The following is a 24,814-nucleotide window of genomic DNA, read 5'->3' on the forward strand; positions in this document are numbered from 1 at the left end:
AAGGACAAACTCATGTTCACAATAGAAATTGTCATGCAGATGTTAGAGGTTTACCTACCAATCTCCCTAACATCCAGGTCAGGGTTGAAGGACTGAGTTGAATTCAAGAGTAGAAGATTAACAATTTGGTCTATGGCTCCTGAAAACAGCAGTTAAATGCTATTACACTGCACTGGTATGTCATTGTTTCAGCACTGTTGTTTCCTTATTTTCAGTAGACCCTGATCATTCCAGCCAAAAGCATTCAGACCCATCTCAAACAATAAGACTATGCCTTTAACCATCTAGAGTACACACATCTGACTAGAGCTTGTTTTAGCATCAACGACGAAGGTGGGATTCGAACCCACACGTGCACAGCACAATGGATTAGCAGTCCATCGCCTTAACCTCTCGGCCACCTCGTCACATCTTACTTTTTCTAACTGCAAATTAAAAGATGAAAACAAATTCAGTATGCCTTGTAACAGCACTTTGTATACAAAGACATGTACATTGTGCAAACTCTGTTTATTCGTTAGCTTTACAGCCCATTTACGAAGGGGGCCAACTAATGAGCCTTTTACTTTCAGCATCCGTTCAGCCAAGTTGATTGGTGTCATCGAGATTTAAAACAGCCTTCAGAAGGATACAAACTCAACAAGCCCAGTCATTCTGAGAATATGTAAACAAAGCCTTGTGGACAAAGATGGGTTTCAAACACACAGGTCCAGAACACAATGGACTATCAATACTTCACTTTGACATATCTGTGACCACATCAACTGTTTGGGGATATAAGTTCAGTTCAAGGACAAACTCGTTTTCAACATAGAAATTCTCATGCAGAGGTTAGAGGATTACCTACCCATCACCTTAACATCCTGGTCAGGGTTGAAGGACTGAGTTGAATTCAAGAGTAGAAGATTTACAATTTAGTCTAGGGCACCTGAAAACAGGTTTTGCCAATTAGCATGGGATTGAACCTTAAAACAGCAGTGGAATGCTATTATTCTGCTCTGGTATGTCATTGTTTCAGCATTGTTGGTTTCTTATTTTCAGTAGACCCTGATCAATTGAGTATATTGAGCTTGAAGAAATCGCTAGCCACCGACTCAAACTCTCTTCCACGATTGTCGTTGTAACAGCACTTTGTATACAAAGACATGTACAATGTGCAAACTCTGTTTATTCGTTAGCTTTACAGCCCATTTAAGAAGGGGGCCAGCTAATGATCCTTTTACTTTCACCATCCGTTCAGACAAGTTGATAGGTGTCATCGAGATTAAAAACAGCCTTCAGAAGGATACAAACTCAACAATCCCAGTCATTCTGAGAATATGTAAACAAAGCTTTGGGGACAAAGATGGGTTTCAAAGACACACAGGTCCCGAACACAATGGACTATCCATACTTCACTTTAACATATCTCTGACCACATCAACGGTTTGGGGATAGAAGTTCAGTTCAAGGACAAACTCATGTTCACAATAGAAATTCTCATGCAGATGTTAGAGGTTTACCTACCAATCTCCCTAACATCCAGGTCAGGGTTGAAGGACTGAGTTGAATTCAAGAGTAGAAGATTAACAATTTGGTCTATGGCTCCTGAAAACAGCAGTTAAATGCTATTACACTGCACTGGTATGTCATTGTTTCAGCACTGTTGTTTCCTTATTTTCAGTAGACCCTGATCATTCCAGCCAAAAGCATTCAGACCCATCTCAAACAATAAGACTATGCCTTTAACCATCTAGAGTACACACATCTGACTAGAGCTTGTTTTAGCATCAACGACAAAGGTGGGATTCCAACCCATACGTGCACAGCACAATGGATTAGCAGTCCATCACCTTAACCTCTCGGCCACCTCGTCACATCTTACTTTTTCTAACCGCAAATTAAAAGATGAAAACAAATTCAGTATGCCTTGTAACAGCACTTTGTATACAAAGACATGTACATTGTGCAAACTCTGTTTATTCGTTAGCTTTACAGCCCATTTACGAAGGGGGCCAACTAATGAGCCTTTTACTTTCAGCATCCGTTCAGCCAAGTTGATTGGTGTCATCGAGATTTAAAACAGCCTTCAGAAGGATACAAACTCAACAAGCCCAGTCATTCTGAGAATATGTAAACAAAGCCTTGTGGACAAAGATGGGTTTCAAACACACAGGTCCAGAACACAATGGACTATCAATACTTCACTTGGACATATCTGTGACCACATCAACTGTTTGGGGATATAAGTTCAGTTCAAGGACAAACTCGTTTTCAACATTGAAATTCTCATGCAGAGGTTAGAGGATTACCTACCCATCACCTTAACATCCTGGTCAGGGTTGAAGGACTGAGTTGAATTCAAGAGTAGAAGATTTACAATTTAGTCTAGGGCACCTGAAAACAGGTTTTGCCAATTAGCATGGGATTGAACCTTAAAACAGCAGTGGAATGCTATTATTCTGCTCTGGTATGTCATTGTTTCAGCATTGTTGGTTTCTTATTTTCAGTAGACCCTGATCAATTGAGTATATTGAGCTTGAAGAAATCGCTAGCCACCGACTCAAACTCTCCTCCACGATTGTCCTTGTAACAGCACTTTGTATACAAAGACATGTACATTGTGCAAACTCTATTTATTCGTTAGCTTTACAGCCCATTTAAGAAGGGGGCCAACTAATGATCCTTTTACTTTCAGTATCCGTTCAGACAAGTTGATAGGTGTCATCGAGATTTAAAACAGCCTTCAGAAGCATAAAAACTCAACAAGCCCAGTCATTCTGAGAATATGTAAACAAAGCCTTGTGGACAAAGATGGGTTTCAAAGACACACAGGTCCCGAACACAATGGACTATCCATACTTCACTTTAACATATCTGTGACCACATCAACTGTTTGGGGATAGAAGTTCAGTTCAATGACAAACTCATGTTCACAATAGAAATTCTCATGCAGATGTTAGAGGTTTACCTACCCATCTCCTTAACATCCAGGTCAGGGTTGAAGGACTGAGTTGAATTCAAGAGTAGAAGATTTACAATTTGGTCTAGGGCACCTGAAAAAAGCAGTTAAATGCTATTACACTGCACTGGTATGTCATTGTTTCAGCACTGTTGATTCCTTATTTTCAGTAGACCCTGATCATTCCAGCCAAAAGCATTCAGACCCATCTCAAACAATAAGACTATGCCTTTAACCATCTAGAGTACACACATCTGACTAGAGCTTGTTTTAGCATCAACGACGAAGGTGGGATTCGAACCCACGCGTGCACAGCACAATGGATTAGCAGTCCATCGCCTTAACCTCTCGGCCACCTCGTCACATCTTACTTTTTCTAACTGCAAATTAAAAGATGAAAACAATTTCAGTATGCCTTGTAACAGCACTTTGTATACAAAGACATGTACATTGTGCAAACTCTGTTTATTCGTTAGCTTTACAGCCCATTTACGAAGGGGGCCAACTAATGAGCCTTTTACTTTCAGCATCCGTTCAGCCAAGTTGATTGGTGTCATCGAGATTTAAAACAGCCTTCAGAAGGATACAAACTCAACAAGCCCAGTCATTCTGAGAATATGTAAACAAAGCCTTGTGGACAAAGATGGGTTTCAAACACACAGGTCCAGAACACAATGGACTATCAATACTTCACTTTGACATATCTGTGACCACATCAACTGTTTGGGGATATAAGTTCAGTTCAAGGACAAACTCGTTTTCAACATAGAAATTCTCATGCAGAGGTTAGAGGATTACCTACCCATCACCTTAACATCCTGGTCAGGGTTGAAGGACTGAGTTGAATTCAAGAGTAGAAGATTTACAATTTAGTCTAGGGCACCTGAAAACAGGTTTTGCCAATTAGCATGGGATTGAACCTTAAAACAGCAGTGGAATGCTATTATTCTGCTCTGGTATGTCATTGTTTCAGCATTGTTGGTTTCTTATTTTCAGTAGACCCTGATCAATTGAGTATATTGAGCTTGAAGAAATCGCTAGCCACCGACTCAAACTCTCCTCCACGATTGTCCTTGTAACAGCACTTTGTATACAAAGACATGTACATTGTGCAAACTCTATTTATTCGTTAGCTTTACAGCCCATTTAAGAAGGGGGCCAACTAATGATCCTTTTACTTTCAGTATCCGTTCAGACAAGTTGATAGGTGTCATCGAGATTTAAAACAGCCTTCAGAAGCATAAAAACTCAACAAGCCCAGTCATTCTGAGAATATGTAAACAAAGCCTTGTGGACAAAGATGGGTTTCAAAGACACACAGGTCCCGAACACAATGGACTATCCATACTTCACTTTAACATATCTGTGACCACATCAACTGTTTGGGGATAGAAGTTCAGTTCAATGACAAACTCATGTTCACAATTGAAATTCTCATGCAGATGTTAGAGGTTTACCTACCCATCTCCTTAACATCCAGGTCAGGGTTGAAGGACTGAGTTGAATTCAAGAGTAGAAGATTTACAATTTGGTCTAGGGCACCTGAAAACAGCAGTTAAATGCTATTACACTGCACTGGTATGTCATTGTTTCAGCACTGTTGATTCCTTATTTTCAGTAGACCCTGATCATTCCAGCCAAAAGCATTCAGACCCATCTCAAACAATAAGACTATGCCTTTAACCATCTAGAGTACACACATCTGACTAGAGCTTGTTTTAGCATCAACGACGAAGGTGGGATTCGAACCCACGCGTGCACAGCACAATGGATTAGCAGTCCATCGCCTTAACCTCTCGGCCACCTCGTCACATCTTACTTTTTCTAACTGCAAATTAAAAGATGAAAACAAATTCAGTATGCCTTGTAACAGCACTTTGTATACAAAGACATGTACATTGTGCAAACTCTGTTTATTCGTTAGCTTTACAGCCCATTTACGAAGGGGGCCAACTAATGAGCCTTTTACTTTCAGCATCCGTTCAGCCAAGTTGATTGGTGTCATCGAGATTTAAAACAGCCTTCAGAAGGATACAAACTCAACAAGCCCAGTCATTCTGAGAATATGTAAACAAAGCCTTGTGGACAAAGATGGGTTTCAAACACACAGGTCCAGAACACAATGGACTATCAATACTTCACTTTGACATATCTGTGACCACATCAACTGTTTGGGGATATAAGTTCAGTTCAAGGACAAACTCGTTTTCAACATAGAAATTCTCATGCAGAGGTTAGAGGATTACCTACCCATCACCTTAACATCCTGGTCAGGGTTGAAGGACTGAGTTGAATTCAAGAGTAGAAGATTTACAATTTAGTCTAGGGCACCTGAAAACAGGTTTTGCCAATTAGCATGGGATTGAACCTTAAAACAGCAGTGGAATGCTATTATTCTACTCTGGTATGTCATTGTTTCAGCATTGTTGATTTCTTCTTTTCAGTAGACCCTGATCAATTGAGCATATTGAGCTTGAAGAAATCGCTAGCCACCGACTCAAACTCTCCTCCACGATTGTCCTTGTAACAGCACTTTGTATACAAAGACATGTACATTGTGCAAACTCTATTTATTCGTTAGCTTTACAGCCCATTTAAGAAGGGGGCCAACTAATGATCCTTTTACTTTCAGTATCCGTTCAGACAAGTTGATAGGTGTCATCGAGATTTAAAACAGCCTTCAGAAGCATAAAAACTCAACAAGCCCAGTCATTCTGAGAATATGTAAACAAAGCCTTGTGGACAAAGATGGGTTTCAAAGACACACAGGTCCCGAACACAATGGACTATCCATACTTCACTTTAACATATCTGTGACCACATCAACTGTTTGGGGATAGAAGTTCAGTTCAAGGACAAACTCATGTTCACAATAGAAATTCTCATGCAGATGTTAGAGGTTTACCTACCCATCTCCTTAACATCCAGGTCAGGGTTGAAGGACTGAGTTGAATTCAAGAGTAGAAGATTTACAATTTGGTCTAGGGCACCTGAAAAAAGCAGTTAAATGCTATTACACTGCACTGGTATGTCATTGTTTCAGCACTGTTGATTCCTTATTTTCAGTAGACCCTGATCATTCCAGCCAAAAGCATTCAGACCCATCTCAAACAATAAGACTATGCCTTTAACCATCTAGAGTACACACATCTGACTAGAGCTTGTTTTAGCATCAACGACGAAGGTGGGATTCGAACCCACGCGTGCACAGCACAATGGATTAGCAGTCCATCGCCTTAACCTCTCGGCCACCTCGTCACATCTTACTTTTTCTAACTGCAAATTAAAAGATGAAAACAATTTCAGTATGCCTTGTAACAGCACTTTGTATACAAAGACATGTACATTGTGCAAACTCTGTTTATTCGTTAGCTTTACAGCCCATTTACGAAGGGGGCCAACTAATGAGCCTTTTACTTTCAGCATCCGTTCAGCCAAGTTGATTGGTGTCATCGAGATTTAAAACAGCCTTCAGAAGGATACAAACTCAACAAGCCCAGTCATTCTGAGAATATGTAAACAAATCCTTGTGGACAAAGATGGGTTTCAAACACACAGGTCCAGAACACAATGGACTATTCATACTTCACTTTGACATATCTGTGACCACATCAACTGTTTGGGGATATAAGTTCAGTTCAAGGACAATCTCATGTTCAACATAGAAATTCTCATGCAGAGGTTAGAGGATTACCTAACCATCACCTTAATATCCTGGTCAGGGTTGAAGGACTGAGTTGAATTCAAGAGTAGAAGATTTACAATTTAGTCTAGGGCACCTGAAAACAGGTTTTGCCAATTAGCATGGGATTGAACCTTAAAACAGCAGTGGAATGCTATTATTCTGCTCTGGTATGTCATTGTTTCAGCATTGTTGGTTTCTTATTTTCAGTAGACCCTGATCAATTGAGTATATTGAGCTTGAAGAAATCGCTAGCCACCGACTCAAACTCTCCTCCACGATTGTCCTTGTAACAGCACTTTGTATACAAAGACATGTACATTGTGCAAACTCTATTTATTCGTTAGCTTTACAGCCCATTTAAGAAGGGGGCCAACTAATGATCCTTTTACTTTCAGTATCCGTTCAGACAAGTTGATAGGTGTCATCGAGATTTAAAACAGCCTTCAGAAGCATAAAAACTCAACAAGCCCAGTCATTCTGAGAATATGTAAACAAAGCCTTGTGGACAAAGATGGGTTTCAAAGACACACAGGTCCCGAACACAATGGACTATCCATACTTCACTTTAACATATCTGTGACCACATCAACTGTTTGGGGATAGAAGTTCAGTTCAATGACAAACTCATGTTCACAATAGAAATTCTCATGCAGATGTTAGAGGTTTACCTACCCATCTCCTTAACATCCAGGTCAGGGTTGAAGGACTGAGTTGAATTCAAGAGTAGAAGATTTACAATTTGGTCTAGGGCACCTGAAAACAGCAGTTAAATGCTATTACACTGCACTGGTATGTCATTGTTTCAGCACTGTTGATTCCTTATTTTCAGTAGACCCTGATCATTCCAGCCAAAAGCATTCAGACCCATCTCAAACAATAAGACTATGCCTTTAACCATCTAGAGTACACACATCTGACTAGAGCTTGTTTTAGCATCAACGACGAAGGTGGGATTCGAACCCACGCGTGCACAGCACAATGGATTAGCAGTCCATCGCCTTAACCTCTCGGCCACCTCGTCACATCTTACTTTTTCTAACTGCAAATTAAAAGATGAAAACAATTTCAGTATGCCTTGTAACAGCACTTTGTATACAAAGACATGTACATTGTGCAAACTCTGTTTATTCGTTAGCTTTACAGCCCATTTACGAAGGGGGCCAACTAATGAGCCTTTTACTTTCAGCATCCGTTCAGCCAAGTTGATTGGTGTCATCGAGATTTAAAACAGCCTTCAGAAGGATACAAACTCAACAAGCCCAGTCATTCTGAGAATATGTAAACAAAGCCTTGTGGACAAAGATGGGTTTCAAACACACAGGTCCAGAACACAATGGACTATTCATACTTCACTTTGACATATCTGTGACCACATCAACTGTTTGGGGATATAAGTTCAGTTCAAGGACAAACTCATTTTCAACATAGAAATTCTCATGCATAGGTTAGAGGATTACCTACCCATCACCTTAACATCCTGGTCAGGGTTGAAGGACTGAGTTGAATTCAAGAGTAGAAGATTTACAATTTAGTCTAGGGCACCTGAAAACAGGTTTTGCCAATTAGCATGGGATTGAACCTTAAAACAGCAGTGGAATGCTATTATTCTACTCTGGTATGTCATTGTTTCAGTATTGTTGATTTCTTCTTTTCAGTAGACCCTGATCAATTGAGCATATTGAGCTTGAAGAAATCGCTAGCCACCGACTCAAACTCTCTTCCACGATTGTCGTTGTAACAGCACTTTGTATACAAAGACATGTACAATGTGCAAACTCTGTTTATTCGTTAGCTTTACAGCCCATTTAAGAAGGGGGCCAACTAATGATCCTTTTACTTTCAACATCCGTTCAGACAAGTTGATTGGTGTCATCGAGATTTAAAACAGCCTTCAGAAGGATACAAACTCAACAATCCCAGTCATTCTGAGAATATGTAAACAAAGCTTTGGGGACAAAGATGGGTTTCAAAGACACACAGGTCCCGAACACAATGGACTATCCATACTTCACTTTAACATATCTCTGACCACATCAACGGTTTGGGGATAGAAGTTCAGTTCAAGGACAAACTCATGTACACAATAGAAATTCTCATGCAGATGTTAGAGGTTTACCTACCCATCTCCTTAACATCCAGGTCAGGGTTGAAGGACTGAGTTGAATTCAAGAGTAGAAGATTAACAATTTGGTCTAGGGCTCCTGAAAACAGCAGTTAAATGCTATTACACTGCACTGGTACGTCATTGTTTCAGCACTGTTGATTCCTTATTTTCAGTAGACCCTGATCATTCCAGCCAAAAGCATTCAGACCCATCTCAAAAAATAAGACCATGCCTTTAACCATCTAGAGTACATACATCTGACTAGAGCTTGTTTTAGCATCAACGACGAAGGTGGGATTCGGACCCACGCGTTCACGGCACAATGGACTAGCAGTCCATCGCCTTAACCTCTCGGCCACCTCGTCACATCTTACTTTTTCTAACTGCAAATTAAAAGATGAAAACAAATTCAGTATGCCTTGTAACAGCACTTTGTATACAAAGACATGTACATTGTGCAAACTCTGTTTATTCGTTAGCTTTACAGCCCATTTACGAAGGGGGCCAACTAATGAGCCTTTTACTTTCAGCATCCGTTCAGCCAAGTTGATTGGTGTCATCGAGATTTAAAACAGCCTTCAGAAGGATACAAACTCAACAAGCCCAGTCATTCTGAGAATATGTAAACAAAGCCTTATGGACAAAGATGGGTTTCAAACACACAGGTCCAGAACACAATGGACTATCAATACTTCACTTTGACATATCTGTGACCACATCAACTGTTTGGGGATATAAGTTCAGTTCAAGGACAAACTCGTTTTCAACATAGAAATTCTCATGCAGAGGTTAGAGGATTACCTACCCATCACCTTAACATCCTGGTCAGGGTTGAAGGACTGAGTTGAATTCAAGAGTAGAAGATTTACAATTTAGTCTAGGGCACCTGAAAACAGGTTTTGCCAATTAGCATGGGATTGAACCTTAAAACAGCAGTGGAATGCTATTATTCTGCTCTTGTATGTCATTGTTTCAGCATTGTTGGTTTCTTATTTTCAGTAGACCCTGATCAATTGAGTATATTGAGCTTGAAGAAATCGCTAGCCACCGACTCAAACTCTCCTCCACGATTGTCCTTGTAACAGCACTTTGTATACAAAGACATGTACATTGTGCAAACTCTATTTATTCGTTAGCTTTACAGCCCATTTAAGAAGGGGGCCAACTAATGATCCTTTTACTTTCAGTATCCGTTCAGACAAGTTGATAGGTGTCATCGAGATTTAAAACAGCCTTCAGAAGCATAAAAACTCAACAAGCCCAGTCATTCTGAGAATATGTAAACAAAGCCTTGTGGACAAAGATGGGTTTCAAAGACACACAGGTCCCGAACACAATGGACTATCCATACTTCACTTTAACATATCTGTGACCACATCAACTGTTTGGGGATAGAAGTTCAGTTCAAGGACAAACTCATGTTCACAATAGAAATTCTCATGCAGATGTTAGAGGTTTACCTACCCATCTCCTTAACATCCAGGTCAGGGTTGAAGGACTGAGTTGAATTCAAGAGTAGAAGATTTACAATTTGGTCTAGGGCACCTGAAAACAGCAGTTAAATGCTATTACACTGCACTGGTATGTCATTGTTTCAGCACTGTTGATTCCTTATTTTCAGTAGACCCTGATCATTCCAGCCAAAAGCATTCAGACCCATCTCAAACAATAAGACCATGCCTTTAACCATCTAGAGTACACACATCTGACTAGAGCTTGTTTTAGCATCAACGACAAAGGTGGGATTCAAACCCACGCGTGCACAGCACAATGGATTAGCAGTCCATCGCCTTAACCTCTCGGCCACCTCGTCACATCTTACTTTTTCTAACTGCAAATTAAAAGATGAAAACAAATTCAGTATGCCTTGTAACAGCACTTTGTATACAAAGACATGTACATTGTGCAAACTCTGTTTATTCATTAGCTTTACAGCCCATTTACGAAGGGGGCCAACTAATGATCCTTTTACTTTCACCATCCGTTCAGACAAGTTGATTGGTGTCATCGAGATTTAAAACAGCCTTCAGAAGGATACAAACTCAACAATCCCATTCATTCTGAGAATATGTAAACAAAGCTTTGGGGACAAAGATGGGTTTCAGACACACAGGTCCCGAACACAATGGACTATCCATCCTTCACTTTGACATATCTGTGACCACATCAACTGTTTGGGGATATAAGTTCAGTTCAAGGACAAACTCATTTTCAACATAGAAATTCTCATGCAGAGGTTAGAGGATTACCTAACCATCACCTTAATATCCTGGTCAGGGTTGAAGGACTGAGTTGAATTCAAGAGTAGAAGATTTACAATTTAGTCTAGGGCACCTGAAAACAGGTTTTGCCAATTAGCATGGGATTGAACCTTAAAACAGCAGTGGAATGCTATTATTCTGCTCTGGTATGTCATTGTTTCAGCCCTGTTGATTTCTTATTTTCAGGAGACCCTGATCAATTGAGCATATTGAGCTTGAAGAAATCGCTAGCCACCGACTCAAACTCTCTTCCACGATGGTCCTTGTAACAGCACTTTGTATAAAAGACATGTACATTGTGCAAACTCTGTTTATTCGTTAGCTTTACAGCCCATTTAAGAAGGGGGCCAACTAATGATCCTTTCACTTTCACCATCCGTTCAGACAAGTTGATTGGTGTCATCCAGATTTAAAACAGCCTTCAGAAGGATACAAACTCAACAAGCCCAGTCATTCTGAGAATATGTAAACAAAGCCTTGTGGACAAAGATGGGTTTCAAACACACAGGTCCAGAACACAATGGACTATCCATCCTTCACTTTGACATATCTGTGATCACATCAACTGTTTGGGGATATAAGTTCAGTTCAAGGACAAACTCATGTTCAAAATAGAAATTCTCATGCAGAGGTTAGAGGTTTACCTACCCATCTCCTTAACATCCAGGTCAGGGTTGAAGGATTGAGTTGAATTCAAGAGTAGAAGATTTACAATTTGGTCTAGGGCACCTGAAAACAGCAGTTAAATTCTATTACACTGCACTGGTATGTCATTGTTTCAGCACTGTTGATTCCTTATTTTCAGTAGACCCTGATCATTCCAGCCAAAAGCATTCAGACCCATCTCAAACAATAAGACTATGCCTTTAACCATCTAGAGTACACACATCTGACTAGAGCTTGTTTTAGCATCAACAACAAAGGTGGGATTCGAACCCACGCGTGCACAGCACAATGGATTAGCAGTCAATTGCCTTAACCTCTCGGCCATCTCGTTACAGCTTACTTTTTCTAACTGCAAATTAAAAGATGAAAACATATTCAGTATGCCATGTAATAGCACTTTGTATACAAAGACATGTACATTGTGCAAACTCTGTTTATTCGTTAGCTTTACAGCCCATTTACGAAGGGGGCCAACTAATGAGCCTTTTACTTTCAGCATCCGTTCAGCCAAGTTGATTGGTGTCATCGAGATTTAAAACAGCCTTCAGAAGGATACAAACTCAACAAGCCCACTCATTCTGAGAATATGTAAACAAAGCCTGGTGGACAAAGATGGGTTTCAAACACACAGGTCCAGAACACAATGGACTATCAATACTTCGCTTTGACATATCTGTGACCACATCAACTGTTTGGGGATATAAGTTCAGTTCAAGGACAACTCATTTTCAACATAGAAATTCTCATGCAGAGTTTAGAGGATTACCTACCCATCACCTTAACATCCTGGTCAGGGTTGAAGGACTGAGTTGAATTCAAGAGTATAAGATTTACAATTTAGTCTAGGGCACCTGAAAACAGGTTTTGCCAATTAGCATGGGATTGAACCTTAAAACAGCAGTGGAATGCTATTATTCTGCTCTGGTATGTCATTGTTTCAGCCCTGTTGATTCCTTATTTTCAGTAGACCCTGATCAATTGAGCATATTGAGCTTGAAGAAATCGCTAGCCACCGACTCAAACTCTCTTCCACGATTGTCGTTGTAAAAGCACTTTGTATACAAAGACATGTACATTGTGCAAACTCTGTTTATTCGTTAGCTTTACAGCCCATTTAAGAAGGGGGCCAACTAATGATCCTTTTACTTTCAGCCTCCGTTCAGACAAGTTGATTGGTGTCATCCAGATTTAAAACAGCCTTCAGAAGGATACAAACTCAACAAGCCCAGTCATTCTGAGAATATGTAAACAAAGCCTTGTGGACAAAGATGGGTTTCAAACACACAGGTCCAGAACACAATGGACTATCCATACTTCACTTTGACATATCTGTGACCACATCAACTGTTTGGGGATATAAGTTCAGTTCAAGGACAAACTCATGTTCAACATAGAAATTCTCATGCAGAGGTTAGAGGATTACCTAACCATCACCTTAACATCCTGGTCAGGGTTGAAGGACTGAGTTGAATTCAAGAGTAGAAGATTTACAATTTAGTCTAGGGCACCTGAAAACAGGTTTTGCCAGTTAGCATTGGATTGAACCTTAAAACAGCAGGGGAATGCTTTATTCTGCTCTGGTATGTCATTGTTTCAGCACTGTTCATTCCTTATTTTCAGTAGACCCTGATCATTCCAGCCAAAAGCATTCAGACACATCTTAAACAGTAAGACTATGTCTTTAACCATCTAGAGTATACACATTTGACAATAGCTTGTCTTAGCATCAACGACAAAGGTTGGATTCCAACCCACGCATGCACAGTACAATGGATTAGCAATCCATCACCTTAACCTCTCGGCCACCTCGTCACATTTTATTTTTTCTAACTGCAAATTAAAAGATGAAAACATATTCAGTATGCAAACCAGTATATTGAGCTTGAAGAAATCGCTAGCCACCGACTCAAACTCTCTTCCACGATTGTCGTAGTAACAGCACTTTGTATACAAAGACATGTACATTGTGCAAACTCTGTTTATTCGTTAGCTTTACAGCACATTTAACAAGGGGGCCAACTAATGATCCTTTTACTTTCAGTATCCGTTCAGACAAGTTGATTGGTTTCATGGAGAATTAAAACAGCCTTCCGAAGGATACAAACTCAACAACCCCAGTTATTCTGAGAGTATTTAAACAATTCCTTGTGGATAAAGATGGATTTCAAACACATAGGTGCAGAACACAATGGACTATCCGTACTTCACTTTAACATATCTGTGATCACATCAACTGTTTGGGGAAGTAAGTTCAGTTTCAAGACAAACTCATGTTCAAAATAGAAATTCTCATGCAGAGGTTAGAGGATTACCTACCCATCACCTTAACATCCGGGTCAGGTTTGAAGGACTGAGATGAATTCAAGAGTACAAGATTTACAATTTGGTCCAGGGCACCTGAAAACAGGTGTTGCCAATTAGCATTGGATTGAACCTGAAAACAGCAGTTAAGTGCTATTATTCTACTCTGGTATGTCATTGTTTCAGCACTGTTGATTTATTATTTTCAGTATACCCTGATGAATCGAGCCAAAAACCTTCACCCAAGTGCTTAACTGCAGACCTTTCTTTCTTGTTTAACTAAACATCCACAACAGAGGTGGGAATTAAACCCACAACTACAGAGCACAATGAATTAGTGGTCCATCACCTTAATCTCTGGGCCACTTTTTCACCAGCTCTTAAAAAGTGACTAGCTCATGGTATTATTATCAGATTTAATCACTATTTGCCATGTGCACTGTTTCTTCTGTTCTTTGCTGTGATGTGGCTTCCATAACTTCACTACTGTTTTATTTCTTGAAGGTGAGTCATGCCGATTTAGTCTCTGAAAAATAATTCATGTATAATCCTTGGAAAATATCAAACATCCCTCAATGCTTTACAGATATTAGACATGTAGTAACAACTATATCATTTATTTGTTGGGAATTAATAATTATTTTTGTCTTACTTTTGTGATTCTAAATCCTTAATTTGCAAGATAATCTGGATGTGGGCTTTGAGGTATCATCTATATTCATGTACTTTATTCAGTCTCTCAAAATGCTGTTAAGGTACTTTATTTGTTTAAAAATGTTAAATACAGAAAAGTATAAACATCAGAATATGTCCCACAGCTTTTTAAGTTTTCTGTAAATGTCAGTCTTTTGTGTGCTGTCTAGTGCAAGTAAAACAAAACATCAAATGGAGAATAATAATATTAGCTATGTAGCTCAGTTTTAAGAAACCAGTTTTATTTCTTAAAGAGAGAAACTGCTGCATATAAAGGGCTGAGAGAGAGAAGCTTCCCAACGAAACAGCGCCACCAACTGATGCACCACAGGTTTTTGTTCCCTGGCTTCCTTTATTCCATCAAGCACAATGCAGAGCCTCACCAGAGAGCTGCTGTGAGACAAAAAGGTTACATGACCATTTCCTAACTTATACAAAAATAAGTCTTATGTATTAAACGATGCACATATTTTCATAGCTTTACTAAATATTTGGTTAACCAATCAATGTCTTTTGTGGATAAAGTACTTGTGTCTCTAGGAAAATTAGAAAATGTATGCCTCTAACAAAATTACATTTTTTTAAAATGATACCCCCTATTTTCAGCATTTGTCACAAATAATCTACTAAATTAAATGCAGTAAATATATGTTGTTTTCATATGGCATCCTATGAGTTTTTGGATGAATGTGTTTGTATAAGATGTAGATGGTAACTAGTTTTCCTGTTGTCTATTTATGCAATATATTTTAATTAAAAGAGAGACAACTGTTTCTACTTGCCAAAGTATACAGAAGAGTGCACCAATTTTTTACATATTAAAACTCATCATAAAAAAGAGACTCAGAGGTACTTAAACTCAAGAAGTTTCCATAATAATTGGAATAAATAGGTTGAAGCTGGGGTTGTCAAAGTCAAGGTCTGTTTGCAGACAATACAAGTGGCAAGAGCTAGACCTCTCCAGTGCAGCAGCAGGAGTTCTATGCTGTTGTTATCCAATATCTAACACACATTCAGTATGGTGTATGCGCTATGTGTGGAATGCTGGATTTCTGCTTTCCAAGGGTGAGGGGTTGAAAGGGTCTGTAGGCTTAGGGGCCAGAGTGGCAAAAACAAAATGGCAGTGTGCTTTTTGAGGCTAACATTATAATGGCAATGGTGCATATATAAATGCATATATGTATATATATAATTGCTCTCCTTGGTGACTTTAGGATTTAGTGAGCACATGTTATGAAGTGGAATCAGTACTATCAAAAATGTAAAATGTCACATATCATATTACAAGTACTACTGTATGTAAATGCTATCCTAAAAGCTTGAGTTGGATTTCAGATAAATTTTCTGATGTAAAATTATTAGAATATACACTAAAACCCACCATTTTTTTCCCCAGAGTATTCACAAATGTAAGCAAATGTAAGTGTTCATTAAAATGTATATTCTGTGTTAATGACATAATTATATAAGTTACACAACTTACATATTGAGATAAGTGTTGCCTCTCTCTCTCTGTCTCTCGCACGTGCTCTTTGTGTGTGTTGGGGGGGGGGGGAGTATGTACATGTGCAGAGAGCAGGCACAGTGGGTCGCTGAAAGAGGTTAGAGACAGGGGGCTCTGGGCCTCAGAGACCCAGCATGAGCTAAGCTTGGGAAGAACAGACTCAGGAACAGACAGGTTTTTCATATATTACCCTGACTACCCTGGGCATGGTTACTAAATTGTTATCTTTTAACTTTGTGTATCTACACTAATAGGTGATAATTAGATGATAATAATTAATTAACAGGTTACTACACATACTCTTTATATATGCCATATGTGACAAAGTCTAACAATTTTCAACTTGGAGGACTTTTTAAGTGTACTATACAAGCCTGACCACAGACAGTATTTTGTGCCACTTTAGAAGATTCCCATTAAGTTATGAGAAAATGGTTGTAGTGTGATCTGCTGCATGAGCCAGCCTATGTAATGTCTGTTTGCAAATGACTGTCTATGTGAATGCAGATGTTTCAGATCTGCTTTTAGATCAGAGCGACCTCCAGCGTTCAGAGCCTCCTAAGAAAAGCACCAAACCTGAATGCTGACAAAACAGAGTAATTAAGAAAATAAAGGCCACTAACCACTGACCTAATGCTTTTTATCCATCTAATTTTCTCATCAATATACTTCCCTAAATTTCCATTTGATTTCTATAAGCCCGAGAAGCCCCAGTCATAAATGATAATAGTGTAAAAGAGGCATGTAACAACACATTGTGTGATAGCTGCTCACATTGCAGGTTGCAGCTTTCAACCATATGACCCCTACTCCCAGAACCACCACAGCTGGAGTTCATTACTGATTTAATAGGTTAATATCTATGCATGCCTTAATGCAAGTAATATGTTGTCACCATACATTAGGCTCTTCAAGGGTTAAAAGATGTTGCTGCATGTCACACAGTTACCAATATAACCCTGAAGTATAAATGTTACACGTTTAAGACCAAAGTTAATGGAATTTGATTGCATATTAATTTTACACAGCCTTATACGATAAATAATATCGTCACCAGACGTTATGCTAGTAAAGGGTTAAAAGATGTTGCTGCACGTCATGTAGGTACCAGTACGAACGTAGAGTTTAAATGTCAAATGTGTAAATCAGAATGAAGAAGTTAATGTAATCTCATTTGTACTTTGCATGAGACAGCTTTTCTAAACCGAGTGTTATATATTAAGTAGTAGGGTTCAAATACCGCTACCTAATCTCATAGCACTATTAAAGGTGGTGTAAAGGACCGACTTCTCCACTCCGCAAACTCCCAGTACTGACCAGGCGTCCTCTTACAAACCGATGTGACTGTATAGTGAGATCTACCGTCGCATAATTCCAGAATATCTGTCGATTGTTTTGCACATGACAGCGCCAAGTTTCTAACTTTTTGAAAGATTTTACTCCAGTGTTCGTCCGCCTACCTTTATACGTTGGAAATGTGGTGGATGCTGTTTCCCCGATGGATCTGGTTTTTGTTTGGCCAGCTCTGTGTCTTGTCTTTGGACCGTCAGGTCAGGGCAATAACTTTGTCAAAAGTCGTGTATTCTCACGCAGGAATGTGTCCTAATGAGATGAACCCGAATCTCTGGGTAGACGCCATGAGTACCTGCATGCGTGAGTGTGAATCAGATCAGGTGAGTGCATTCCTCGTCTTGCGCTCGTAGAGCGTGTTCTTTTTATGTACGCTAACGCTACTTCGAGATCGAAGAGATTTCACCTAGGTAAATATGAGCGAGATTTCACCTAGGTAAACATGAGCGCATTATAATATCTCGCTTAGGTGTAAATGGTTAGCAATAAAAATATTGCAAGGAATTTCGCGAGTTTTTATCTGAATAGACTTCATGGAAATATATAAATGTACATATAATACAATTTAGCCTAACTCCAAGGAAATGGTAGATAAATTCCAAAGTGTCACATGCCAATGAAATAAGGTTACTTAATCAGAAACATTTCTAGGGTTTAAAATTTCTGGTTGTACTTTGTATATTTCTTGTTCCGTGAGTTACATAAGTTTAATGTATGTGCTTACCTATACTTTGCAAAAATAAATATGCCTCAGTGAAAGGGACTCTGTAGTAACGAGACTCATATATCTATGAAGAGTGAATATCTGATGGATATTCTTGTTATTTCCGTATCCTTCAGGATTGTGAGACATTTGAGAAATGCTGCCTAAACGTGTGTGGGAGTAAGAGCTGTGTGGCAGCCCGTTATATGGACATAAAAGGAAACAAAGGACCAATGGGTATGCCAAAGGAGGCCACTTGCGACAAGTTTATGTGCACCCAGCAGGGATCTGAGTGTGACATCTGGGATGGGCAACCGGTGTGCAAGTGCCGTGATCGCTGTGAGCGTGAGCCCCATTTCACCTGTGCCTCAGATGGCATGACCTACTACAACAAGTGCTATATGGATGCAGAAGCCTGCTCTAAGGGTGTCACCCTCAATGAGGTCACCTGCAGATACCACCTCATATGGCCCAACACGAGCCCACTTCCTGATGAGACAACTATGCACCCCACCACTGTCCGCCTGGAGACTACTCCTATGGACATCCAGCCACCTGCTGTGATCAGCAATCCAGCACACAATTTTGTGTTTGTGGGAGAGACAGCGAGCTTCCTGTGTGAAGTGACAGGCAAGCCCAAACCAGAGATCACATGGGAGAAGCAGGTGGAAGGGAAAGAGAATACAGTCATGCAGCCCAACTATGTGAGGGGTAATGTAGTCGTGACTAATATTGGTCAACTTGTTATTTACAATGCCCAGCTCCAGGATGCTGGAATCTACACCTGCACAGCCAAGAACCTGGGCGGATCTCTACAGGCCCACTTCCCACTGTCTGTTGTCCATCAGGAGCAGGCTACTAGTGAAGGCCAGGCAAACTCCACCCGCATGCCTGCCGAGGAGTGCCTGAAAGCACCCGATATAGGTGACTGTGGGGAGGAGAGTATCAGCTGGTACTATGAGGCCAAGCGCAACAACTGCTTTACCTTCACCTACAGCCAGTGTAACAGGAACAGGAATCACTTTGACACTTACAAGTCTTGCATGTTGTCTTGTGGAGCGGAGCTGGCTGCCCCTTGCTCCCTTCCCAGTCTCCAGGGTCCTTGCAAAGCTTATGAACCACGCTGGGCATACAACCATCTCCTCAAACAGTGTCAGTCTTTCATTTATGGTGGCTGCGGTGGCAATGAGAACAATTTTGAGAGCAAGGAGGCCTGTGAGGAGATGTGTCCCTTCCCCAAGAACCACAACTGCAAGCTGTGCAAGCCACGGCAGAGGATGGTAACCAGCTTCTGCAAGAGTGACTTTGTCATCTTGGGCCGCATGACAGAGCTAACAGAGGACCAGGATTCAGGCCACGCTCTTATAATGGTGGAGGAGATCCTGAAGGATGAGAAGATGGGGCTGAAGTTCTTTGGACAGGAGCCCTTGGAGGTGACATTGCTCAACATGGACTGGAGCTGTCCATGTCCAAACATTACAAGTGCTGAAGGCCAGATGATCATAATGGGGGAGGTGCACAATGGGATGGCCGTGCTTCAACCCGACAGCTTTGTGGGCAGCTCCAGCAGTCGCCGTGTACGCAAGCTCCGTGAGGTAATCAGTAAGAAGACGTGCACCTTTCTCAAGGACTTGGGCAATGTACAGTAGCATGTGCAGTGCTGTCGTACTGCTTTGGACTCCATGATACACCTTGACTGCTCTTTTCCCTTGTGCCTTTTGCTGTAAGCCAGAGCAAGCTGCCATTTACAATTTTTGGTGTTATCATACTACCTAAAGGTATTTAGCGCTATTTTATTGTTTGAACAAGTAGTGCAGAGAAAAACAGTGAATTCTACATAGGATACACAAATATCTCTGTGTACTAAGGTAAATTACCAATGTTATTTACATGTACTGTAGTCTGAACTTAACTGTTTTCAAGCACTTATGTTGTAAAGAATTGTGAAAATCCTTTTTTTAAATATATTTTAGTTTGATTAAAATATTTTACATTTTCTTTTAAATCTGAGTCACATGATATGATCTAATAAATGCCTTATAGGCAATAGCTTAAGTTAAAACTCATGGCCTTCAGGTCATGCATGAAAAAGAAAATCAAAATCAAAAAATTTGGAAACATACTGGGAAACCTTTCTAATTTAATGTTCTTTTCTTATATATTTTTACACACACACACACACACACACACACACACACACACACACACACACACACACACACACTTACACTTAAGTTTATGCATTGCACCTTGTAATTGTGTTGTAGTATAGTTTCCCCTGCTTTATATTAAGGTGTATTTATTTATTTTACCATCCTAACTCATATTTACCAGGAAGTGAAGTACTAGGTAGTCATACACAAGCTTTGCATAGCATATATGTTTTTTTCATAAAATGTAAGAGTCAACATATTAATGAGATAACTATTAATTAACAAAATTAATTTTGTATTATCATGAATGTAAATAACATTTATGTACACAGTGTGAGAAAAGGTGATTAAAAATAGTATTCCTTTGATTACATGTCTTTGTCTTCATTCCTCTATGCCTTAATTTCTTCATACCACTGACATGGTCGTGGGTAAGCCTGCACTCATTTAAGCATGCAAGCATTTAAACTCAATGGTTTTTGGCTGTGCTTTGTGAAGGGGGACTTTTTGTGTTGGATCGTTCCCTCCCCTTTCCCACTCCTCTATTGTCGGTCAGGACTGGCCCTCGAACTTGAGCAGGTCACATTCCAGCTGTATGGTGGTGGGGGTAAGAGGGGGTTGCCGGAGGGAGGGGGCAGAGGGGGGCCAGTCTGATCCTCGTGTTGTGTCTGGGTCTGGTGTACTCTCCTCTCCTGCCAACCTTTCATGTGAGAGCCTGGGATCTTGGGGCCGAGACTCCCGCTGCCTGGCGCTCTCATCTTCTCGGCCTGACTCCAGGCATGCCGTGACACTGTGCCAGTAGGGAAGCTGCTGCGCACACACGCATGTAGACACATGCGCATGCACTGCACTCTGTTTTAAAGGCAGTGCTTTGAACTCTTGACTTAAGCCGGATGGGAGAGAGAGGGCCAATACGTGATTGTTTTCCCCAGGGTGGGCCTCTGATGTCTGCTACTTCAGGCTGTCCAATGAGGCCCAGGTCCATGACCCTGTAAGAGGCTAAAGAAAAGGGAGAAGAGAGAAAGAGGGAATGTAAGAGGGAGAGAGTTCATTATAACTGTTGAAAAGTGTCAAATACAGCAGTCAGGCTCAAGTTCACTGGCCAATGACAACTTCCTCACATAAGCCAGGTCTGTGTTCACTAAATATGAGCATTTGTAAACTAAAATACAAAATAGAAATAGTATGTAGTATGTAATAAAATGCCCTGGTTGAAAGGTCCTGTGACAAACACTTGTGTAGCTGTAGCTAATTATGCTCAAATTACATGAATTTAAAGCTGATGTAAGCAATTTATTTGAAGAACCCTTTGACTAGACTGCCTTTATACCATGATATTAATTAAATAGTTTTGAAAACAAAAAATGTTTCTGTGACTGCTCTGTAATCAGTAACCTAAAAACAATCAGGATATTTCTTTACAAAGAGGTTGTCTTCACTGCATGTGAATTATTGTGCATGAGCATGCAGCATAACAAAGTACAAGCTAAGAGAGGGGAGGGGATTTAGAGAAAACCTTTAATAGAGAACTTGATATAGTCAAACTGTAGCAAGAGCTGTAATATTATTTGCTGCAGCTTTAATCATTCAAAAATCCATTCACATCTTTGGACTATTGCAAGGCCGTTTGTTTCTTGGAATGTATGACATCTCTCAACTGTCATTAAGGCTGTTAGACTGACATCTGCTGTTCAGTAGGAGACACATGTAGATAACAACTCCATTTCAGAAGCTTCAGAAGTTTGCACTGATGTAGCCTGTGAGCTTCACAAACAGCAAATGTTTGTGTTTTCATTATTCCTAACTCAATAAGGAATAGATCATTCTAATTAGTTCAATCAGATGTGCCTAATTTAAGAAAACACACACACCAAAAAAAAACAGATAAGGTGCATTATCTTGTTGGAAAACAGAATAGTTCATTAGTTAATAAACTGTTAGCTGTAGGAGGTAAGCTTTGTCAGACATCCTGTTTCTCTGGAAACTGTGTACTTCACTATAATTTTGACATCTCTTCATCTCTTACAGTACACCGCAGTTACTCACCTGGAATCTTCTTCCAAAAAAAAAGAAATACACACACACACACACACACACACACACACACACACACACACACACACACACACACACACACAAACACACTGTGTGCGCAATTATTGGAGGATTCATTTCATTATTGAACAACTACAGTGCTTTCAATCAATCCAAAATGTTAATAAACCTCAAACCTGACTTTTTAAGAAAGTGAAAGTGAGGCTTTGGCTTTCTTAGGAGAATACCCATGTGTGCATAATTATTGGGCAACTATTAGTGTGCAGAATTATTATGCAACTAAAAGAAAAATGGAAATTTTCCCATCACTTGTTTATTGTCATCTGGTGAGAATAATAAACAATTCAAAGTTTATAAATAAACATTTCTGACATTTCAAAAAAATCAGTGACCAATATAGCCACCCTTCTTTTCAATAACAGTCATAAGCCTTCCATTCATAGGAGTCTGTCAATTTCTTAATCTGTTGACGATCAACTTTTTGTGCAGCAGCAACCATAGCCTCCCAGACACTGTTCAGAGAGCTGTATTGTTTTCCTTCACCATAAATCTCCCATTTAAGAAGGGCCTACATGTTCTCATTAGGGTTTAGGTCAGTTGAGGAAGGGGGCCATGTCATTATTCTTTCATGTTTAAGGCCTTTACTGGCTAACCACGCAGTGGAGTACTTCGATGCATGCGATGGAGCATTGTCCTGCATAAAAATCATGGTCTTCTTGAAATGCAAACTTTTTCCTGTTCCACTGCTTGCAATAAATGTCTTCTAAAACTGAGTACTGAGTACTGAACACTTCTGAGTACTGAACACTTTGTACTTCTGGGCACTCCAGGAAGGTTGCAGTTCTGAAATATGACAGCACTGGACGATAATGAGTTCCTGGTCGTTTCAAGTTTGATTCTTCTCAAATCTTTGGCAGTTAATTTGTGTCTTTTTTCTCAACACATTTCTTGCAACCCTGCTGACTATTTGCAACAAAATGTTTTCTGGTTTTGTGATTACACGCCAATATCTTAGCAATTTCCTGCATCCCTCTGAAAGATGCTTTTACAATTTTTGATGTTTCAGAGTCAGTTAAATCTATTTTTTGGCTCATTTTGCCTGAGGAAAAGAAGCTGCCTAATAATTATCACACCCTGATATAGGGTGTTAACCTCATTAGGCCACACCCTCCCTCATCATGTGATATGTTTAAATCCAATAAGAATTCGAGTTTATACAAATAAATAAAAATACAGAAGTTTACACAGCTTGGAGATGAAAAATATGCATAAAATGATATGGTCAATATACTCTCTTGCCTAAGTGTGCACACAGTGTGTGTGTATATGTATATATATATATATTCCATCTGAGTAACTGCAGTGTACTGTAGTAACCGATGTAGAGAAATTGTTTCCAGAGAAAAGTTAAAAGAGTGTAGATGAGTTCTTCTTTCGAAGAGTGCAGATGAGTTCTTCATAGCAACTGGCAATGCAAAAACAGATATATCATTAACTGCATGTCCATTAGTATTAAAATACCATGCCACTAAAAACAACAAATCCATAATTCTGATGGACCGAATGTGTTCAACAAACCGATCAGCAAGCCTTCTCTTAGTTTTTCCAATATAAAGCTGATTACTTTACTTAGACAACTTCCGCAGTGATACGTGAAGAGGAATGGGTGATGACAATTGACCCTTTTGTGCCCCTTATTGTAGTGGCCATGTTAAAACATCTAAAGCAGTTGCAGGCATTACCACAAGCATTATTTGAATTATTATTTATCTCACTCTTGACAAGCATGTATTTCATGTTTTTGTCTAGTCTTTAGGAGATTAGTGAAGGATCCTTAAAAACGGATGCGGTCTCTGCATCGTCCCGGAGGATTATGAAGTGTTTAAGTCTAATATCAGCCACTACTTTATTTGTAGGATGATAGGTAAGCACCAAAGGAATTCTTGTTGTCTTAACAGCCAACTTAATTTGCACTAAGAATGAAGACTTCCTCCAGGAAAGCATGAAAATGTGTTCATATCTTCAAAGATTAGGGTTTCCTAAGAAAGTCATAGATGATGCCTTTGCTCATGTTTTACCTTTTCAGAGAATAGATGCACAATACAATCTGCTGTTAAAACTACAAGAATAGACATTTAAATTGAATGTAGTATTCCACATGCAAATTGTATTAATCATTTTGCCTACTAGAAATACCTAGAACTCACATGGGTCATTTCTGCATAACAATGAAACAGAAAAGGTAATGGGTTTGAAAAACAAAATGTTACCACAAACAAGGCAGCCTGTAAAAACATATCAGTATGCTAATATCACCCTGTCAGGTTTATGATTCTCAGACAACAAACATGGTCACATCTACTTCAATCAACAGTAGGCAGCACGCTATTTTCCTGAG

At 39.7% G+C, this 24,814-nt stretch overlaps 1 protein-coding gene and 9 non-coding genes across 10 annotated transcripts; 1 reads left to right on the forward strand and 9 right to left on the reverse strand.

The window, feature by feature from the left end:
• Window positions 1-325: 325 nt before the first annotated feature.
• trnas-gcu (transfer RNA serine (anticodon GCU)) lies at window positions 326-407 on the reverse strand. The gene has a single exon. It is a non-coding gene; the product is annotated as a tRNA-Ser (tRNA).
• A 1,366-nt stretch (window positions 408-1,773) lies between these two features.
• On the reverse strand, window positions 1,774-1,855 carry trnas-gcu (transfer RNA serine (anticodon GCU)). Its single transcript has one exon. It is a non-coding gene; the product is annotated as a tRNA-Ser (tRNA).
• Window positions 1,856-3,221: 1,366 nt separating this feature from the next.
• On the reverse strand, window positions 3,222-3,303 carry trnas-gcu (transfer RNA serine (anticodon GCU)). The gene has a single exon. It is a non-coding gene; the product is annotated as a tRNA-Ser (tRNA).
• Window positions 3,304-4,669: 1,366 nt separating this feature from the next.
• On the reverse strand, window positions 4,670-4,751 carry trnas-gcu (transfer RNA serine (anticodon GCU)). The gene has a single exon. It is a non-coding gene; the product is annotated as a tRNA-Ser (tRNA).
• A 1,366-nt stretch (window positions 4,752-6,117) lies between these two features.
• trnas-gcu (transfer RNA serine (anticodon GCU)) lies at window positions 6,118-6,199 on the reverse strand. Its single transcript has one exon. It is a non-coding gene; the product is annotated as a tRNA-Ser (tRNA).
• A 1,366-nt stretch (window positions 6,200-7,565) lies between these two features.
• trnas-gcu (transfer RNA serine (anticodon GCU)) lies at window positions 7,566-7,647 on the reverse strand. The gene has a single exon. It is a non-coding gene; the product is annotated as a tRNA-Ser (tRNA).
• Window positions 7,648-9,013: 1,366 nt separating this feature from the next.
• On the reverse strand, window positions 9,014-9,095 carry trnas-gcu (transfer RNA serine (anticodon GCU)). The gene has a single exon. It is a non-coding gene; the product is annotated as a tRNA-Ser (tRNA).
• A 1,366-nt stretch (window positions 9,096-10,461) lies between these two features.
• On the reverse strand, window positions 10,462-10,543 carry trnas-gcu (transfer RNA serine (anticodon GCU)). Its single transcript has one exon. It is a non-coding gene; the product is annotated as a tRNA-Ser (tRNA).
• A 1,363-nt stretch (window positions 10,544-11,906) lies between these two features.
• On the reverse strand, window positions 11,907-11,988 carry trnas-gcu (transfer RNA serine (anticodon GCU)). Its single transcript has one exon. It is a non-coding gene; the product is annotated as a tRNA-Ser (tRNA).
• Window positions 11,989-17,033: 5,045 nt separating this feature from the next.
• Window positions 17,034-21,347, forward strand: wfikkn2a (info WAP, follistatin/kazal, immunoglobulin, kunitz and netrin domain containing 2a). Its single transcript, XM_027003370.3, has 2 exons — window positions 17,034-17,828; window positions 18,346-21,347. Exons 1-2 carry the CDS (start codon window positions 17,631-17,633, stop codon window positions 19,855-19,857), a joined length of 1,710 nt encoding a protein of 569 aa, XP_026859171.1. The 5' UTR covers window positions 17,034-17,630; the 3' UTR covers window positions 19,858-21,347.
• Window positions 21,348-24,814: the final 3,467 nt, after the last annotated feature.

Source organism: Electrophorus electricus, chromosome 3, assembly GCF_041902795.1.
Source record: "Electrophorus electricus isolate QZ-2024a chromosome 3, ASM4190279v1, whole genome shotgun sequence".
Taxonomy (NCBI): Eukaryota; Metazoa; Chordata; class Actinopteri; order Gymnotiformes; family Gymnotidae; genus Electrophorus; species Electrophorus electricus.